Raw genomic sequence first — 16,840 nt, forward strand, 5'->3', positions numbered from 1 at the left:
CCAGTATTTTTCCATGATGTTTCCCCACGACTTGGCCTTGGGCCGACTGGCCGATTAATTCCCAAGGTTATTCCTCTCTTTTGAACATGTGTAACAGTGATCCTCCAGTCCTATGGCACCTCTTCCAAGTAGAGAGGATTGTGGCCAGAGCCTCCAACAAAGTCACCCTTGATTCCCTCAGCAACTGAGGCTGCATCACGTGGTTTTTGTGTCTTGAGTGCTGTCAATTGTTTTGGTATTTCCCCTCCAATTTCTCCACTACACATTTGTAGAACAAAAACTAATAGTGTATTCTGTGGGGTTAGGAAAAGCAGTTTAGGATTTAAAAGGCTGTCAGTTGGTGAGGAGAGTCCTGTAAAAGAATCAAATAGAATAGAAGGTAGTGCGTTGGACGTGGGCGTCGCTGGCTAGCCAGCATTTATTGCCCATCCTTAGTTGCCCTTGGCTAGGCCATTTCAGAGGTCAATTGAGAGACAACCACATTGCTGTGGCTCAAGTCCCATGTAGACCAGGTAAGGACGGTAGGTTTCCTTCCCTAAAGGACATTATTGAATCAGAATGGTTTTCCAACAATGGTTTCAGTAGATTCTTAATTCCAGATTATTTTTTATTGAATTCAAATTCTACCATATGCTGTGGTGGGATCCGAACCCAGGTTCCCAGAACATGAGCTGAGTTTCTGGATTAATAGTCCAGCGATAATACCACTAGTACATTGCCTCCCTGAGCAGGAAGAGGAGCAGAAAGCAAATGGTGAATCATACTGGACTAATTTGATTTTATTGATGAAATAGAGAGGGCTGATGAGAGCAGCACGGAGGGAGAATGTGTATAGCACTGACTGGCAGGCAATGTACTTTTAGGTTTTGTTGCAATTAGTAAATGTAAAATTGTGGTTAATTGAGTTCAGTATTCTTCTTTACAGTCCACCTCCAATGTGCTGAGTGCCGTTCTGCTGCTATTGAAAGAGTTAGATGGAGATGGGCTGGAGATCGTGCACAGAACAACAGAGCATAAACTCCGAGTGTTGCACAAGAAAGAGACTGAACAGGACCGATGAGCTGCAACCGAACGGGTCTCCTGTAGGCGCTGTTTCAAAATTCAATGAAAATATCTGAAAATAAAAGCAAGGACTTGAAGAGGTGAAAAAGATTTCACTGCAGGATTCACGTCGGACGTTGTTGGTCTTAGAGGATATTTACCAAATGCTATATATACATCCTATCAGGCGAGGAACTGCTTATTGGGACCAGTAGCTGCACCCACAAGGCGGAATTTTCCCATCCTGCCCGCCACGAGAAATGTAGACCGTGCAAAGGTCCATTGACCTTGGCTGGGGTTTTCCAGTCTGGGATGAGCGCAGCTGGAAAATCTAGCCCACAATGCTGTCCTTGTAATCATCACTCACGGCATAACAAGAGCTAGAATTCATCTGTTAACCATGGCGTTGCTACAGTTCCCACTGGAAAGAGAAGTGGTGTTACTGTGTAAAAGGTAGCTGCACGATAAACAGGAATGGGTACAAGGAAAAAACATGTAATGCTATTTCATCTCCACAGGCTAAAGAATATTGCTTGTCAGGTTTTTTGACTCTTTTTGTCCTGGTGATACCTGTATCCAATGTTTCGGTATCCATTCTTGCCACAAGTGTTGATCTGAATAGAAGTCTCGCATGAAAACACTCTTTATAGTCAATACAGCTATTGTACAGACTGCAGGCCCTGACTAGGGTAGGAACAGGAAAGTCGAGGTTGATATCCACAATATCTGTGATTCAAATCACTGTCCAGAGTCTCCTGATGGAAAGCAACTGTTATGGACGTTTGCTTTGAGCCAGTGATGTCCCTCTTGGTTGAACAGCCTGCCCTGTGTATGGAGAGGTTACCATGGAACTGAACCAGTATCTGAAACTGGTATTGATGGAGGACTACAAAAAAATTACTATCAAATTAAAATCACAATCTATTAAAGGAGGTTAAATCTATTTATTCATACCACAGATTCTATAAACTAGTTGAATTTTGTCCTCTTGTAATCTGAACTGAAACTAGGAGCCTCATTATTCCCAGAGTTGTACTTTTAAAGATGCTGAATTTATTGCTATCATATCCATGAACTCCACAAAGCCTTTGCAAAAATATCTTAATGGAAAAAGCTCACTAGAATTAAGTGTATGATGATTGTACATTGGGTTTGTGAGATGTATTCGAAACAGACTGACATTACTTACTAAAACTGAAAGTGGGATGTTTTTAGTAAATTCTTGTTCTCGTGATCCTTTCCTCCCGTGTTACTATGTAAAGAATGATTCAATTATTTCCAATTCTTTTGAGGAAGGTACTTTTAAAATAGGTTCACTCGAATTTACTTCCATTTAATTGAAAATGAAGCAAAGTTCAATAGTTCTGGTAGCATCTGTGGAGAGAGAGAGAGAGAAACAAGTGTTATCATTTCAAGTCCCGTATGACTGAATCCAATGAGGAACTGAAAACAATGTTAATCCTGTTTCACTCCAAAGAGGCTGCCTGACCTGCTGAGTATTCCCAGCACTTTCCATTTCAATTTCAATCTCCAGCACCCACAGTATTTTGTTTTGGATGAGAATGTGGAAAATAAGGAGTTCCAGCATGATGCCACGACTAAACACATCTCTCTCTCTCTCCTGTGCATCCCCTTCCCCCCCCCCCACCCCTTCATCCAATCAGCATTCTGCAGGTACCACTCCCTCCGCAACGTCCTCATCTACTCCTCGCCCCCTTCCCACAGCACCTTGTCATGCCGTTGCAGAAGGTGCAACACTTGCCCTTTTACCTCCTCCTTCCTCACTGTCCAAGGCCCCAAACACTCCTTCCACTTGAACTTCCTCCAATTTAATTTACTGTATTTGCTGCTCCCAGTGCAGTCACCTGTACAGTGGGCAGACAGAGTGACTGCTTTGCAGAATGCCATTGCTCCATCGGCAAGCATGATCCCAACCTTTCAGTCACTTGTCATTTCAGCTCCCACATGATTTGATTGATTTATTATTGTCACATGTATTGGGCTCCAGTGAAAATTGTTTCTCGCACACTATACAGCTAAAACATACCGTTCATAGAGTACATGGGGCGAGGGAAAGGAGAGGCTGCTGAATATAGTCTGATCTTGATCTACATCCTATCTGTAACTGCAACACTATATTCAGGTGCTTGGATGTGCTACATAGTAAACCACTCTCTGGGATACAGATGAGGGCTCACGTTTAGTGAAGGACTGGGATTATTTTGTGGTGGTCGACTGAATCCCAGACTTCCTAACACACAGACTGCAATCAGTAAGGATAGGTAATGATATCTGCTCCACGATTATCCTCAACACCGGTGCCCCGCAAGGCTGTGCCTTCAGCCCCTTACTCTACTCCTTATATACTTATGACAGTGTGGCCAAATTCCCCTCCAGCTCTATTTTCAACCGTAGTGGGTCAGATCTCAAACAACAATGAGATGGAATACAGGAAAGAGATAGAGAATCTGGTGCAATGACAATAATCTCTCCCTCAATGTCGGTAAAACGAAGGAGATAGTCACCGACTTCAGGAAGCGTCGTGGAGGGCATTGTCTACGTCAATGGTGATGAAGTGGAAATGGTCAAGAGCTTTAAGTTTCTAGGTGTTCGGATCACCAACAACCTGTCCTGGTCCCTCCACGGTGACACTATAGTTAAGAAAGCCCACCAACGCCTCTACTTTCTCAAGAGGTTAAGGAAATTCGGCATGTCCGCTACAACTCTCACCAATTTTTACAGATGAACAGTAGGAAGCATCCTTTCCAAACGTAGCATAGCTTGGTATGGCTCCTGCTCTGACTAAGACCGCAAGAAACTACAAAGGATTGTGAACGCAGCCCAGTCCATCACGCAAACCAGCCTCCCATCCATTGACTCGGTCCACACCAATTTCTCACCATTTAGATAATATGTTTCTTTTTTATTCCTCCCACCAAAATGCAGTTTCATGTTTTCCTGCATTCTATGTCGTTTTCCAGATCTTTAACCACTCACTTAGCCAGTCAATATTCTATCCATGCTAATGTTACACCCTATAATGATATTCCACAATAACCTTTTGATGTGATAACTTATCAAATGCCTTCTGGAAATTTAAGTACAGTACATCCACCAGTTCCCCTTCAGACACAGCACAGGTTATTTCCTCAAAGAGCACCAATAAGTTGATTGAGCACAAGCCCATCCTTGAACAAAACCATGTTCACTCTCCAGGTGATCCAAGTGTCCTCTTATACCCTCTGGCAATAGCTTCTCCCTATGACAAGATAAGCTAACCGGCCTGTGATTTCCCACTTTCTGTCTCCCTTTTTGAATAATGGAGTTACATTTGCTATCTTCCAATCTAATTGGACCTTCCCTGAACCTAGGGAGTTTTGAAAAATTTAAACCAATGCACCAACTATCTCACCAAAAATTTCTTTTAAGACCTTTTGGATGAAGTCTATTAGTTGTAAGCTCACAGCTCCATCAATTTATTCAGTACCACTTCTCTGGTGACTATAATTTTCCTGAGCTCCTCCTTTGCTTCTATTTCCTGGTGTATAACATCTTTGGGAATGATACTTGTATCCTCTATAGTGAAGCCTGATGCAAAATATCCGTTCAATTCATCTGCCATCTTTTTTTTCCATTATCAGTTCTCCAGACTCAGTTTCTATGGGACCACAGCTCACTTTGTTCACCTTTTTCTTTTTTAAATATTTACAAAAACCCTCACTATCTGATTATATTACTGGCTAGCTTTCTCTTGTACTCTAATTTTTCCTTCCTTATTAACCTTTTAGTCATCCTTTTGCTGTTCTTTACGTCTGTCCAATCTTCTGTCCTGCTGCCTGCCTTTGCACAATTATATATGCTTTTTCTTAAATTTTGATACTATCTTTAACTTTTTAAGTTTATACAAGTTTATTAGTGTCACAACTATGCTGACATTAACACTAATGAAGTTACTGTGAAAATCCCCTTGTCACCACACACCGCCACCTGTTCGGGTACACTGAGGGAGAATTTAGCATAGTCAATGCACCTAACCAGCATATCTTTTGGACTGTGGGAGGAAACCGGAAGAAATCCACGCAGACAAGGTCCGCACAGACAGTGACCCAAGCTGGGAATCGAAACCGGGTCCCTGGTGCTGTGAGGCAGCAGTGCTATCCACTGTGCCACCGTGCTGCCTACTAGTTAACCATGGGTGTGCAAAGGGGTTGGGAAAGCCCAGCTGGTTCACGGGGATGAAGGGAAGGAGAGTCACACGGCATGGTGCTGGGGGTGGAGGGTTTAGTACCGAGTGCAGCTTTACGCTTACAGGAGAAACATAGCCATAATAACACTGCGAGATTTGCCACTGGTGATGGGTTGGCAAACCTGGCAATCCTCACCAGCCATGCACTAGGAGCCCTGGAGCTTGAGTACAAGCAAGGAGGAAGGTCCTCAGGTCACGGAAATGCTGGTGGCTCTGAGGAAGGTAAGAGCCAAGAGGGTAGAGTAAGATAGGTGGAGAGAGAAAAGAACATAGGATCATCTCATCCCTCATGAGGACTTCTGAGAACCAGTGACTCGTGATTCACCAGCCACTGAGACACTGTGATGCCACTGATATCACTCACACTCAATATACTACCCCAATCCCAGACACTTCAATTTTACACACTAATCTCTTGTGGGACTTTGTTGAAAGTCTTCTGAAAGTCCAAACAAACCACATTCACTGGCTCCCCTTCCTCAACTCTACTAGTTACATCCTCAAAGAATTCCAGTAGATTTGTCCAGCATGATTTCCCTTTCGTAAATCCATGCTGTCCATTTCTACAACTGTTTACCAAGTCCTCTGCTATAAAATCTTTGATAATGGACTCTAGAATTTTCTCCACTATTGACATCAAGCTGACTGGTCTATAATTCCTTATTTTCTCTCTACGTCCCTTTTAAATATTGGGGTTACTGTAGTACATTCGAAAGTGACTCATTGTGACTTCAAGCAATAATTGATATGTTAACAATATACAGATACAAATAAGGCACTATAACACACACCTACTCTCCTCCACCCTGGTTCCAACTAAGGTTCCTGCCTGTCCCAGGACATGCGCCTTCGCTCCTGATTGGCTCAACTTCCCGCATGACCTCTGCATAGAATCCGGCCCGATCACGTGACCCAAAGGGGTCACCCCCTTTAAAAGGGCCACGTTACCACACTCCTCCCCCCACCCCCCAACTCCTGAGTTCACTTATGAATGAAATAAAAAGGAACATCATCAGACGGAGGTACATAAGGTACAACAACACATCAGGAACACCCAAGAGAAACAGTTCCTTCACAAAGTAAATCGGTCAGGAATCTTCTGGAGGAATGTCTCATCTCGGTACTGGGTGAGTAAAGAATCCGGGCAGGGAGATACAAAAGGCAAACTTTTCAATCCGGGCTTGACATCCTCCTCAGTAGCTACAACCTCCTCAGCTTCAGAAACCGCTGGTTGCCTTGGCTCCATATTAACCACAGGAACCCCTGGATCAGCAACTGGTGAACATGAGTCCACTGCAGGGCACATTTGTTGGTCCCCTGTATCAGGCCCAACTCTCTTCCTCAAATGATCCACATGTTTTTTTAACATGACGACCTTACATTTCTGCAATGTATGAGTCTGCTCCCGTTGTTTGCACAATTTTGCCAGCCACCCACGTCAGTCCTCCACCAAAACTCTTGGCCAGAACTAAATCATCAATCTGGAAAACTCAGTCCCTTTCCCTTGAGTCATGGTTTTCTTTCTGGGAGGCTTGATTAGCCAAATTTGGAAATATCAAATCTAAACAGGTTTATAGGAGGCGTCCCATGAGTAATTCAGCTGGCATCACCCCGGTGGTCACACTCGGTGTGGTATTATACAACAGCAAGAAACTTGGCAAACGTAAAGGCCTGTGAACTTGCTTTTTCATCGATGATTTGAATGTACAGCTCATTCTGCTAAACCATTGGAAGCTGGGTGGTAAGGGGCTGACCCAGTGGGGAAAATACCGTTTGACTTAGCAAATTTCTGAAACTCTGCCATTGTAAATGCTGTGCCTTTATTTGACACTAAGACCTCTGGGATGTCATGGATGGCAAAAACCTGCCGCAACCTGTCGATGGTGGTTGTGGCTGTTGTAGATTTCATCGGTTGGGTATCCAGCCATTTTGAATGTGCATCAACCAAGATGAGGTAAATCAGCGGTCGCACGGAAACCAACCACAGCATTCCAAGGTAATGGCACAGTTCAAAAAGTGAGATAGGAACAACGAGAGCAGCTGATTGGTGAGTAAGTCCTGGTGGGTATTTTCAAACTATATTAAATTTTACATCATTGTTTAAAAAAAGTTAGGGACTTATTTGATTTATTTATTTTTATAAAATGTCTTCTAAAGTTTTAAATGTAAAGGGTTTAGTCATGGCAGGAGAGCTCAAAGCCATGTGTTGCTCCTCCTACTCTATGTGGGAAGCCGGGTGCATTTCCACTGCCCAGGACCAGCATGTGTGTGGGAAGTGTGTCTAGCTGCAGTTCCTGGAAGCTCAGGTTTCAGAGTCGGAGGGGCGATGGGGTCATAGGAGCATCCGTGAGTGTGAGAGCATCATGGATAACACACTTAGAGCAACTTTAATGAAACTCCTGTCACAGGGCAGAATTCTCCCCAAACATTTCTAAGTGGGAAAACAGGTGAGATTCCCACTGGGATGATCAGTGTGATTCAGTTCACAATTCACCCGCACTTTGAAAATTTTTGGAGCCTGGGGTGATTCTCACTGAATTCTCCTACACTTAGAATCTTTTTGACGTGGAGACTTAACAGCGTCACAAGACCAGCTCCAATCTCAAAGTTAAGTTGAAGGCTCCTCCCTCTGCCTCACAGACGTTGGGAACACACCTAACCCTTGACCACAGGGGAGCAAACTCCCCCATCACTAATTGTCTGGCTCACCCCCTCCCCACACACCATGCAGGCATGAGGGTGACCCGCCTCCACCCCGCACTCCATCCATCCATCCTCACCGGCACCAGCGCAATGGACCCCCTCCTCCTTCCAAAGTGAACAATACTCCACTATGGGTCACCTAAGGCCCTACCCACTTCAAGCCCTGCCACCTTGTCAGTGCCAAACTGGCACTGCCAGGTTGCAGTGCCATGGCACCAATCAGGGTGGCGGTGCCAGTGGGCAATGCCAGGACACTATCCAGCCACTTCCCGACCACTTAGGGGCTTCAATGGCCTCTGGGTCGTCTCCCCCCCCCCCCCCCATGACACAACCTGATTCCATTTTTGGAGATAAACGAGGGTTAGAGAATCGCAGGAGCAGGGAAAATCTGGCTTACAACCTATGGAGAATATTAAAATGAGGATTTAAATTAGCTAAGATTTCATTGGGACATGGGGCGCCAAAGGTGTTAAACGTGCTATGGGCCCTCCCCCCGCGTTTCTCCAGCCCCGCATGGCCCCAGCGTGATCTGCGCATGAGAGCACGGAGCTGGAGAATCACACCCCCAATGTCCAAATATAAAATCTAACCCATAGAGAAACATTTTCCGTGCCCCCCAGTGGAGATCGCCCACTACTAACCCGATCTTGCCGCTGTCAGTGGGGTTTCCCATTCTGTGCACCCACCCCCACCCCACCGCCAGGAAACCCGCGGTGGGAGGTCACCGTTGGCAGGAAGGGAAGATCCAGCTGGTGAGAACGGCTAGAAAATTTAAACCATTGTACCTGAAAAGGATTGTAAGCAATGTCATATATCAACTTCTTTTGCGTTAAAATATACTTTTATTTTTCAGTATTGTACAGTAGTGATACACATGTAAACCACCAGAAAGCAGTAGAGGTTGCATCATTGAATTGAAATTATTCAAGGCAGAATTAAACATCTTGTCTCGCAAGGTGGTGAGCCTTCTCTACCACAGAGGGCTGTGGAGGTCACGTCAATGAACATATTTAAGAAGGAAATAGATTTCTGGACTCTGGAGGTATCAAGAGGAAAGGGACAGCGCTGGAGGATGGCACTGAGATAAATGATCCGCCATGATTATATTGAATGGCGGAGAAGGCTCAATGGGCCTAATACTCATGGCTGCAAAGGTGGTGGAGGATGTTGTGAACCCCTATCCTACATTTTCTGCATGTGTAAAATTATGATGTGGAGATGCCGGCGTTGGACCTGAAGAAGGGGCTTAGAGCTTCGAAAGCTTGTGTGGCTTTTGCTACCAAATAAACCTGTTGGACTTTAACCTGGTGTTGTTAAACTTCTTACTGTGTAAAATTATCCAGGGATATAATTTGGAACAAGAGGTAATTTCTGGATAAAACTGTGTGTATGTTTATTAATTCCAATGTTTACTTGTCTTATATCATTACAGTCCTGTTTGTGTGCATTTTATTTAATTTAATAAATAGTCTTTAGTAATTGTTACACGACGACTGGGCTGCTTATTCTCACAGGTGGTTTCACATGACTTCTCACACCATTCCAAACTCTACACCACCACAGACTGATGTCTGACGCTGAGACGCTCTCGCAGATAACATCAGCGTGGTTCGTGACACAATTATGACCCCAACCAGCGGAGAATTTTCCCCTTTGATTCCCATTGACTCCAGCATTGCTGGGACTCCTTGATGCCACACTTGGTTAAATGGCTGCCCTGATGTCAAGGGCTGTCACTCTCGCCTCACCTCCAGAGTTCAACTCTTTCGTCCATGTTTGAACCAAGATTAAATCATAGAATCCCTATAGTGCAGAATGAGGCCATTAAGCTCATCGAGCCTGCACCAAAAACAATCCGACTCAAGCCCTATCCCCGTAACCCCACATATTTACACTGCTAATACCCATGACTGGGCAATTTAGCTTGATGTGGATAACAACCACGCAACCTCAAACAGACCATTGTCCGCAGCAAACTACCCAGCCTTCAGGAGAACAGTGACCACGACACCACACAACCCTGCCACAGCAACCTCTGCAAGACGTGCCGGATCATCGACATGAATGCCATCATCTCACGTGAGAACACCATCTACCAGGTACACGGTACATACTCTTGCAACTCGGCCAACGTTGTCTACCTGATACGCTGCAGGAAAGGATGTCCCGAGGCATGGTACATTGGGGAAACCATGCAGACGCTACGACAACGGATGAATGAACACCGCTCGACAATCACCAGGCAAGACTGTTCTCTTCCTGTGGGGGAGCACTTCAGCAGTCACGGGCATTCAGTCTTGGATCTTCAGGTAAGCGTTCGGCAAGGCGGCCTTCACGACACACGACAGCGCAGAGTCGCTGAGCAGAAACTGATAGCCAAGTTCCGCACACATGAGGATGGCCTAAACCGGGATGTTGGATTTATGTCACATTATCAGTAACCCCCACAGCTTTCCCCCTGATCTTGCAGAATCTCACTAGCTGTTCTGTCTGGAGACAATACACATCTCTTTAACCTGTGTTTAATGTTCCCTCCACCCACATTATCTGTACCTTTAAGACCTGGCTGGCTGTAGAGATTTGCATTCTAATTAGTATTCTGTAACTTGATTTCTGTGTCTGTGCACTGTTGGAGAACAGATATCCACTCCATCTGACGAAGGGGCAGCGCTCCGAAAGCTAATGGTATTTGCTACCAAATAAACCTGTTGGACTTTAACCTGGTGTTGTTAGACTTCTTACCGCAATTTAGCTTGGCCAATCAACCCAACCTACACATCTTTGAACTGTGGAAGGTAACCGGAGCACCCGGAGGAAACTCACACAGACACGGGGAGAATGTGCAAACTCCACACAGACAGTGACCCAAGCCGGGAATCAAACCCGGGTCCCTGGCGCTGTGAGGCATCAGAGCTAATCACTGTGCCATTGTGCCGCCCCCAAAATGCAGATGTAAAATGGCTGCAAAGCAAGTATTTAAATCAGATTAGACAAAAACTTAGATAACAAAATTTATAAAAACATGCTCAAAATGAGAAATAAATGTGGCCAAAAAAGTTTTAACTTGTAGAGATGAGAACTCTCATACAAGGATTTCAATTCCTCTCAAACACAAAAGGATTTTGGAGTTTCGTAACAAAACACATGACACATCAAGTTTTAACTCGGTGAGACAGCTATGTGCATGCCAGAAAATAAACTTTACAAAGTCTCAAATTTTCAGATTTCATAACCAAAATATTTTCATCTAATAAGATTTTTAAAAATCTCCCCATGAAGACACAAGACTTTTTAAGCATTTGTCTTAATAGTTGGTTGTGACATAAGTGACATTGTCAGTTGCACGCAAGGATAAAAAGTTTACTAAGAATGACTTATTTTTGCACTTCCTTAAAATAGTTGAGGGCGTGTCGTGTGAAAAGTAATTTAACGTCCAAAATATACATTTCCAAGCAAGAAAATCAAAACCCCACAGGAATTACTCCAAATATTTCAGGTTTTCATAAAAATACTAGTGCAATGGGCAGCACGGTGGCACAGTAATTAGCACTGCTCCCTCACTGTGCCAGGGACCCGGATTCGATACCGGCCTGGGTCACTGTTGGATCCTCTGTCTGGTTTGCCCATTTAAAAGGCTTCATTTTAAGGTATTTCTGCCTAATGTAACTAATTGTGCTATGCTTTCAGCTGACTTAAGCTAATTTGGCCACATCAGCTTGGAATTCTGGATTCAGCCTGGAAACTGAGCTACATTCTCTGAAAGTACATTGTAAAGTAATCAAGCTTTCTTATAGGGTAAACAGGAGCTTCCATGGACACAGCTGCTAAGAGTTTTTGTGTAGTTGGAGACTGCTTATACCCAGCTCTTCAATAACATAAGATAAGTTTTCAGTTATATTGTAGACACAGATCGATGTTTAATTAGTTTGATCCAGACTATGTTTTGAGTTGTTCGATCCAGCGCTGGTTTTTGCTGTTTTCTCTCTCTCTCTCTCTTAAGTAATCCTTATTTCGCTTTCTGTAAAATGTTACATATTAAGGATGCTTAATAAAGAAGTTTCCACTTCGAACCAATCATGCTCAAGTTTATCATAGAATCCATCATAGAATCCCTACAGTGCAGAAGGAGTCCATTTGGCCCATCCCCCTAACCTACACACCTTGGGACACTAAGGGGCAATTTACTATGGCCAATCAACATAACCCACACAAGCTGCATGGTGGCACAGTGGTTAGCACTGCTGCCTCACAGCACCAGGGACCCGGGTTCAATTCTGGCCTCGGATTACTGTCTTTGTGGAGTTTGTACATTCTCCCCGTGTCTGCGTGGGTTTCCTCCGGGTGCTCCGGTTTCCTCCCACACTCCAAAGAAGTATGGGTTAGGTTGATTGGTCATGCTAAATTGCCCCTTAGTGTCCAGTGTAGGTTAGAGGGATTTTAGAGGGGTAAATATGTGGGGTTACGGAGATAGGGCCTGGGTGGGATTGTGTCGATGCAGGCTCAGTGCGCCAAATGGCCTCCTTGAGCACAATAGGGAATCTATGCTTCAATTCTATGATGTGAGAAAATGTTTAACTCAATGCAGCGACCACTTGGCAGCAAGGAAACAAGAAGCAGTTTTTGAAACTCAAGTTTTTTTTTCTGGCCTTTCATAAAAATTTAAGTACATCGGAGAAATTGTTTTAACTCCACGTGAATAACCACATCACATATCAGAACAACAATGAGTCCAATTTCTTTTGACTTTCATAAAAAGTATGAAACAGAAAATGTTTTAACTTAGTAGCATAGAATTTCATTCATATATCAAAGTGGCTGAATGTTTCGGGCTTTCACAACAGTGGTAGTTTATGTCAGAAAAAATATTATGATGATAGTGTGCTATTGGTATGTTTGATTTTTATGGGGAATGCTTTAAAATTCCATTTTCTTTTACAGGCAATTGGTATATCTGGTGGGAATGCAGCTCAGATGCTGGGAGAGCAGGATAAATACTAATTTTAGCCATGTCATGTTTACATAGGAGAGAGTAAATGGATTTTTGTTGAGATGAAGATTTCCACTGGAATATCTGATTAGGTTGATTGGCAGGGTCATGCGAAGATGTGATTAATGGGAGGAACTAGATCTACATAGATAGACACTTGATATCTCATGTGGCAAATAAAAAATGGCTCTGTTCTGGCTGGGGTTGGTTTAAAACCAGCGGTCCTCAAGTTGCTCTGAAACTCAAAACCTCCCTGAAAGCTTCCAGATTGTCTAAACACCTTATAGCAAGTATATTTATGGCTGCTAACTGTATTTAAAGCGGAATGTTAGGTCTGTAAGAGATTGTTGCTTATTTGGAACGAAACAGTGATGTTAGAAATTGAGGTTGTTTCCTTTTATTTTTAAATATTGTTCAACTATTAATAGTTAATCTGTTTCCTTTATTAGCGTCATATTTGCACTGTGTTATGATTAAATCTTGTTTTGATAGAAGTTCTCTAATTTGTCAATGGATTTATTTCTGGAGTGAAGCATACTTTTCTTGCATTTATGTAAATATAGAAACATTGTTGGGGTCTTGTCTGGCTTCATAATATACCTTGGGGTTAGGACCCTAACAATGCATTGCAATAAAATGAAAACTTTGCAACAATGACTTTGTTTTTTTGAAAAATTTGTGGTAGCTGACAGAAATGATTGTAACTCACTTCATGCAACAAAATCCAAAATTCTCAGTAACAACTTGATTTTCCTTTAAGATTTTCATCAAAACAGTATCACTTGAAAGAATATATTTCAATTTAGTATGAATGGAGTTCACGCAAGGAAAGCAATATTTTTGGACTTTCATAATTAAAGCTATTTGGCAAGTGAAGTATAATGAATCCCAACTAATGACCGCTACATACGTAGATATTTAATATCTCATGTAATGTGTGTCACAGTGTGGTTTCCCAAATGTTTATTTAAAATTATAAGATTAAGGGCCCAATTTTACCATCAAGTTGCGCCCGTTTTCGGGCGCGAAAACTTGGTAAAGTTGGGCGTGAGGTGAGTAGCGCGATCCGCGCCCGCCTCCACGCTGGTTCCCCCTTTACCAAGGCCCGAAAATGGACACAATCGGGACCGTGTCTGAAACAGGCGCGATGGCCATTTAAATGCATTTGAATACATTTAAATTGAATTAATGGGGTGCATGCCCAACTTTACCGGCACTTTCCCCTTTTCCACCACATTCACCAATCCCGAATTGGCCCGAAACAGACATGCTCCATAAAAGTCCGATTCGGGCGCTCCATCAGGGAGGGTTAGTGAGGAGGTAAGTGCACAGCATCCGACGGCGTCCTTTCATTGCGGCCATTTTCTTTCTCGGGTCGGTGACGGCTCTGCGAGTATGTGGGGGGGTGGGGGGCTGTTGCTCTGCAGGGTCTCCGATGTTTGACTTCCAGCACGGACCCGGGTCTCAGCACTGACCTCGGGTCTTGAGGTGCTGCTGGGTCCGAGTGCACTCAGCTCACTTCCAGCTGAAGGATGTGCAGAAAGCCCTTGCAGATTGCACTGCTGCAGCCTCTCAACTTTGCAAGGAGCTGTGATTGTGAGAAGCGTGTGGCTGGGGGAATTGGGGGGGCTGTGATTGTGGGGAGCATGTGGCTGGGGGAATGGGGGAGGCTGTGATTGTGGGGAGCATGTGGCTGGGGAATTGGGGGTGCTGTGATTGTGGGGAGCATGTGGCTGGGGGAATGGGGGAGGCTGTGATTGTGGGGAGCATGTGGCTGGGGGAATTGGGGGGGCTGTGATTGTGGGGAGCATGTGGCTGGGGGAATGGGGGAGGCTGTGATTGTGGGGAGCATGTGGCTGGGGGAATTGGGGGGGCTGTGATTGTGGGGAGCATGTGGCTGGGGGAATGGGGGAGGCTGTGATTGTGGGGAGCATGTGGCTGGGGGAATGGGGGGGCTGTGATTGTGGGGCGCATGAGGCTAGGCAAATTGGGGGGGGGCTGTGATTATGGGGAGCATGTAGCTGGGGGAATTTGGAAGGCTGTGATTGTGGGGAGCATGTGGCTGGGGGAATTGGGAGGACTGTGATTGTGGGGAGCACGTGGCTGGGGGAATTGGGGTTATGGACAGTGACTGTTGATGTGCTAGGGGCAAGCAGTGTCCCTTAACCTCCATATGTGTTCCTCTCCATCTCCCCCCATCCCACCCCCTTCCTCCCCCACGCCCCCCCCCCCCCCCCCCCCCACACCCCCACACCACCCCCTCCTTTTGCGATGGCTTTTGCAATGTAACCAATCGATCTTGCTGTTCTTCTGGTCGCTGCTGGAGCTGAGGAGGAGGAGCTGGAGGAAGTATTGTGGGCACAGGAGGCCCAGGACTTACCACTTGCAGGAGTAGAAGGAGATGACCACCAGAGGCAGGAGGCGGCGCCATTCACCCAGAGGGGGGTCGCAGGAGAAGGAGGGAGCAGAGGCCCTGGCAGTTCTGTGCACGAGTGTCATTTGAACAGATGTCGGACACCGTGTGCTGCCGACATCTCCGCCTCCGAAAGGAGACAGTGCGACACCTGTGCAACCTGTTGCAGGACCTGACACCGAGAGGCGGAGGGGGGGTGCAGGTGGGGGGGGGAGGGGGGGGCACTGAGAGGCGGGGGGGGGGCACCGAGAGGTGGAGGGGGGGTGCAGGCGGGGGGGGGAGGGGGTACCCACTCTTGGTGGCTGTCAAATTGATGGCCGCTCCGAACCTTTATGCAACTGGCTCCTTCCAGACCCCTAGTGGAAATATCTGTGGTATCTCCCAGTCAGCTGTGCACATCTGTGTCAAGCAGGTCACAGATGCCCTGTATGCCCAGGCTGGGCAGTACATCAAATTTAACCTGGACCAGGCCTATCAGGAAGCCTGGGCTACAGGGTTCGCAGCCATTGCAGGGATGCCTAACGTACAGGGGGCCGTCGACTGCACCCACGTCACCCTCAGGGCCCCCCTACAGAATCCGCAAAGATTCATCAACAGAAAGGGGTTCCACTCCCTGAATGTTCAGCTAGTGTGTGACAATAACATAAACATTATGCATGCCTGCCCAAGACACCCAGGGAGTGTGCACGACAGCTTCATTGTCAGCAGCTCAGACATCCCGGAGGCATTTGAGGAGGAGCCCAGGCTGCGGGGGTGGCTTGTGGGTGATATGGGTTACCCGCTTCGGACATGGCTGATGACGCCTGTGCAGAGGCCTGTGACTGAGGTGGAGACCCGCTATAATGAGGCTCATGTAGCCACCCGTGTGATAGTGGAGAGGTGTAATGGGCTCCTCAAAACGTGATTCCAGTGCTTGGACTGCTCTGGAGTGGCCCAACGATACAGCCCAGTGATCTCCTCCTGCATTGTGGTCGTGTGCTGTGCCTTGTACAATCTGGCTCTGCAGAGAGGTGACATATTGGAGGAGGAGGAGGAGGAGGAGGAGGACGTGGAGGCTGACCAGCCGGCCTCGCTGGGGAGGATGACCAACAGGAGGAGGAGGAAGAGGAGGAGGAGGAAGAAGAGGTAGAGCACGCCGAGGAAGACCACCCAGGTGCTGGAGGGCTGGCAGCTCAGATGAAGCATGCGAGGCCGGCAAGGGAGGCCCTGATCACCAGGCGGTTCAGTCACTAGGGGTTTGTGTCTGTGGGTTCTATCCCACCACACACACACACACACACACCCCCCCCCCCCCCCCCCCCAACCCACCCGACCAAAATTCCTTCTATCTCCTGCAGCATCATCACACGAGCGTGGTGGGCCTGGGTACTCTGTGTTAGTGAGTTTTTTGGCAGGCAGGAAGGTGATGACGACTCGCTAAGCGCCAGTATGATGATGCCCTGGTACAAAC

General features: G+C 45.9%; 2 protein-coding genes across 3 annotated transcripts in view; both read left to right on the forward strand.

Annotated features, from left to right (window-relative positions):
* cfap410 (cilia and flagella associated protein 410) overlaps positions 1–2,360 on the forward strand; it is a 43,454-nt gene extending 41,094 nt beyond the window's left edge. Inside the window, exon 6 of one of the 2 annotated variants that reach the window (XM_078228813.1) lies at positions 926–2,360. In XM_078228813.1, the coding sequence (XP_078084939.1) occupies positions 926–1,060 (135 nt within the window). In that variant the 3' untranslated portion in view covers positions 1,061–2,360. The remainder of the gene's footprint in view (positions 1–925) is intronic. The other variant, XM_078228812.1, reaches the window with a different exon arrangement.
* The window catches only part of lancl1 (LanC antibiotic synthetase component C-like 1 (bacterial)), a 683,707-nt gene that overhangs the window by 357,011 nt on the left and 309,856 nt on the right, over positions 1–16,840 (forward strand). The gene's annotated exons all lie outside the window — the stretch shown is intronic.

Source organism: Mustelus asterias, chromosome 14, assembly GCF_964213995.1.
Source record: "Mustelus asterias chromosome 14, sMusAst1.hap1.1, whole genome shotgun sequence".
In the NCBI taxonomy this organism is placed as follows: Eukaryota; Metazoa; Chordata; class Chondrichthyes; order Carcharhiniformes; family Triakidae; genus Mustelus; species Mustelus asterias.